The sequence below is a fragment of the Priapulus caudatus genome, unplaced genomic scaffold, assembly GCF_000485595.1.
Source record: "Priapulus caudatus unplaced genomic scaffold, Priapulus_caudatus-5.0.1 Scaffold90, whole genome shotgun sequence".
NCBI lineage: Eukaryota > Metazoa > Priapulida > Priapulimorpha > Priapulimorphida > Priapulidae > Priapulus > Priapulus caudatus.
In genome coordinates, this window is record NW_014577151.1 from 143,380 (window position 1) to 146,387 (window position 3,008).

The following is a 3,008-nucleotide window of genomic DNA, read 5'->3' on the forward strand; positions in this document are numbered from 1 at the left end:
CGTATGTACGTATGTACGTATGTACGTATGATATGTACAGACGTACATACGTACGTACATATGCACATACGCACATTCATACGTATACGTACGTTCATACGTACATACGTACATACGTACATACATACATACATACATACATACATACATACATACATACATACATACATACATACATACATACATACATACATACATACATACATACATACATACATACATACATACATACATACATACAGGTATGTATGTATGTATGTATGTATATGTACGTATGTACGTATATGTACGTATGTACGTATATGTATGTTCGTATGTACGTTTGTACGTATGTACGTATGCACGTATGCACGTATGTACGTGTGTACGTTTGTATGTATGTATGTATCTATCTATTTATGTGCGTTTGCGCATACGTGCGTAATATATGTATTTATGTATGTTTGACCTTTCTGTTGCAGCCGAAAATGGCCGATAAAATGTCAGAAAGAACATCAATAAGCTTCAATTATTACCTACACGGTCACACACGCCCAAACAAACACACGAGCGACTAAACGCGCGCACGCGAGCACGTACGCACGCGCGCGTGCGAACATGTACACACGCAACACAATGCGCGCTATTCGTCGCAAGCAACGAGCAATTGTTTGTTCTAGCTCGTGTACATACACCCAGGTACAGGTGCGTCCGTGGGCAGGCAGGCGGTCGCCGTGGCAATCATATTGAACGACTGCAGTAGTCACCAGGTAACGCGTCGCCACCACCTCTTGCCGAGCCGCGCAGATCCCCGGCTGAGCTTTACCTACCAAGCATGTCATCTCAGCTGCGCGGCCGCGCTCGCCCTGGCAGCGTTCCATGCCCGTGCGCTCGCGTTGTCCCAGCTTCCATCATTGCATTTGCATCTCTCCGTTGCAGATGCTAGCACACTCGAGAACCGAGGCAACGCCGAACAACCGTGCATCCCTACGCTAGCAACGATGCTACGACTTCATCGCATTTCGTCATCGGTTGGAACGCTTCACTCCGGCTCGCGTCTCTCGCCAGATTGCGCCGTGTGAGCAAGCGTGATCCTAACTTGGCCCGGATGCGGAGACGGAAGCTACCGTCGGCTTCCGGGTCACGACCTTGCGGCTGAACACGACCGCGTGATGGCGGGTCGCAGGTCACGAGATGACGACGCAGCGAACGCCCGCGTCGCCGCATCTCAGCCGGACGTCGGCCACGCAGCGTGTAAACTCGGCCAGCTCTGCGTATGCAAACACGCACTCTCGCATCCCTATCAGAGCGGCTAGCGCACTCAGCGCCGGGTCGTTGTTTGCCTAGCGTACGACCGCTGCCCCTCAGAGCGACAGCGTCGTTCAACGTATATGAATTACAGTTCAGGTAAGTTATCAGCAGACGACGCGACGACCAGGCAGGGACAAGGTGGTCATGCTGAAACGGCGGCGATGACAGAAGGCATACATCGTAGTGTCAGCATGCCTGGCATAGTTCTCATTAACCGAGTCCACTGGCCGAACAAGCGAAAGTCAGAAGGGCACGTGATCGAGCCTCCAGACGACTTATCCAACCATGATTCAACAACATCAGAAAGAGAACGGTAAGTTTTTGTACACCTATATATGTGTATATATATATATATGCATATGGTTCTAGGACAAATACCCCCATACAATTACCCCCCGGACAATTACCCCCGGACAATTACCCCCCGGACAATTACCCCCCCAATGCCATTCACCCCGCCGGACAATTTACCCCCGGACAATCACCCCCCAGACAATTACCCCCGGACAATTCTTACCTCCGGACAATTACCCCCGGACATTTTCCCCCCGGACATTTACACCCAGAAACATTTACCCCCGCCGAGACTATTACATACACTTGGTGTTTATTATCATCGGTTGACCATGTGATAGCAGGGAGGAGGTCGAGGGAGGGGCGCAAGAAGGTGGTGGAGAGGTCAGGAGGGGCGAGAAACGTGGGAAAAGGTGGTGGAGGGGAAGGAAGGGGCAGAAGCGTGGAGGAGGGGGCAGAAGGAGGGAGAGAGCGAGGAGGAGGAGGGCAGGAGGAGAGGAAGGAGGAGGCGGAAGAGGAGGAAAGAGAAGATACGGACGGTAGAGGAGGCAGGAAGGAGGAGGAGGCCGGGGAGAACGTGAGGAGAAGGTGGTGGAGAGGAGGAGCGGGCGAGAAGGTAGAGGAGGGAGGAGGGGAGAAAGTGGAGGAGGGCGGAGCGAAAGGAGAATGCGAGGAATGGAGGAGGAGGAGGGGAAACTGTGGGAGAAAGTGCGTGGGAGAGTAAGGAGCGTGGAGAAGGCGGGGAGAAGGATGGAGAGTGGAGAAGGTGGAGAGCATGGAGGAGAGGAGCAGGAGAGAAGAGGATGAAGAGGGCAGGAGTGGAGGAGAAGAGAGGCAGGAGGAGGAAGGAGGGGCAGGAGAAGGAGCGTAGTAGGAGGAGGAGGCGGAGAACGTGGGTAGAAAGGTGGTGCGAGAAGCAGGGGCGGAGGATGCAGATGGTGCGCAGGAGAAGAAGGTAGAGAAGGAGGGAGCGCTAGCGAGATGGCCGAGAGTGATGGAGGAGAAGGCGGGAGAGATGTGGAGGAGCGAGGAGAGGAGATAGAGGAAATGGAGTGAGGGAGGGGAGCGAGGAGGAGGCAGGAGGAGAAGGAGGCAGGAAGAGAAGCAGGAGGAAAGAGTGAAGAGAGGCAGAGGGAATAGACGGTGAGGAGAAAGGTGCGGCAGGAAGAAGGAGGCAGGGGGAGAAGGTAGAGGAGGAGGAGAGCAGAGGAGGCAGAGGCAGAGGAACGGTAGAGGAGGGAGCGAGGTAGAGGAGCGGCGCCTAATACCTCATCCTCTCCTACCTTCACTCCATCACATTCTCCCCTCCTCCTCTTCCCTCCTCCCCAACCACCACCTGCACCTCCGTCTACCTCCTCTACCTCCTCCTCTCCCCCCTCCTAGCATTCTCCTCCTCCACTACCTTCTCGCGTCCTTCCTCTAAC

General features: G+C 53.9%; 1 protein-coding gene across 1 annotated transcript in view; it reads left to right on the forward strand.

The window, feature by feature from the left end:
• Nucleotides 1-1,109: 1,109 nt before the first annotated feature.
• Nucleotides 1,110-3,008, forward strand: part of LOC106804867 (GRAM domain-containing protein 3-like) — a 23,555-nt gene continuing 21,656 nt past the window's right edge. Inside the window, exon 1 of the mRNA XM_014806235.1 lies at nt 1,110-1,603. Within this exon, the coding sequence (XP_014661721.1) occupies nt 1,371-1,603 (233 nt within the window). The 5' untranslated portion in view covers nt 1,110-1,370. The remainder of the gene's footprint in view (nt 1,604-3,008) is intronic.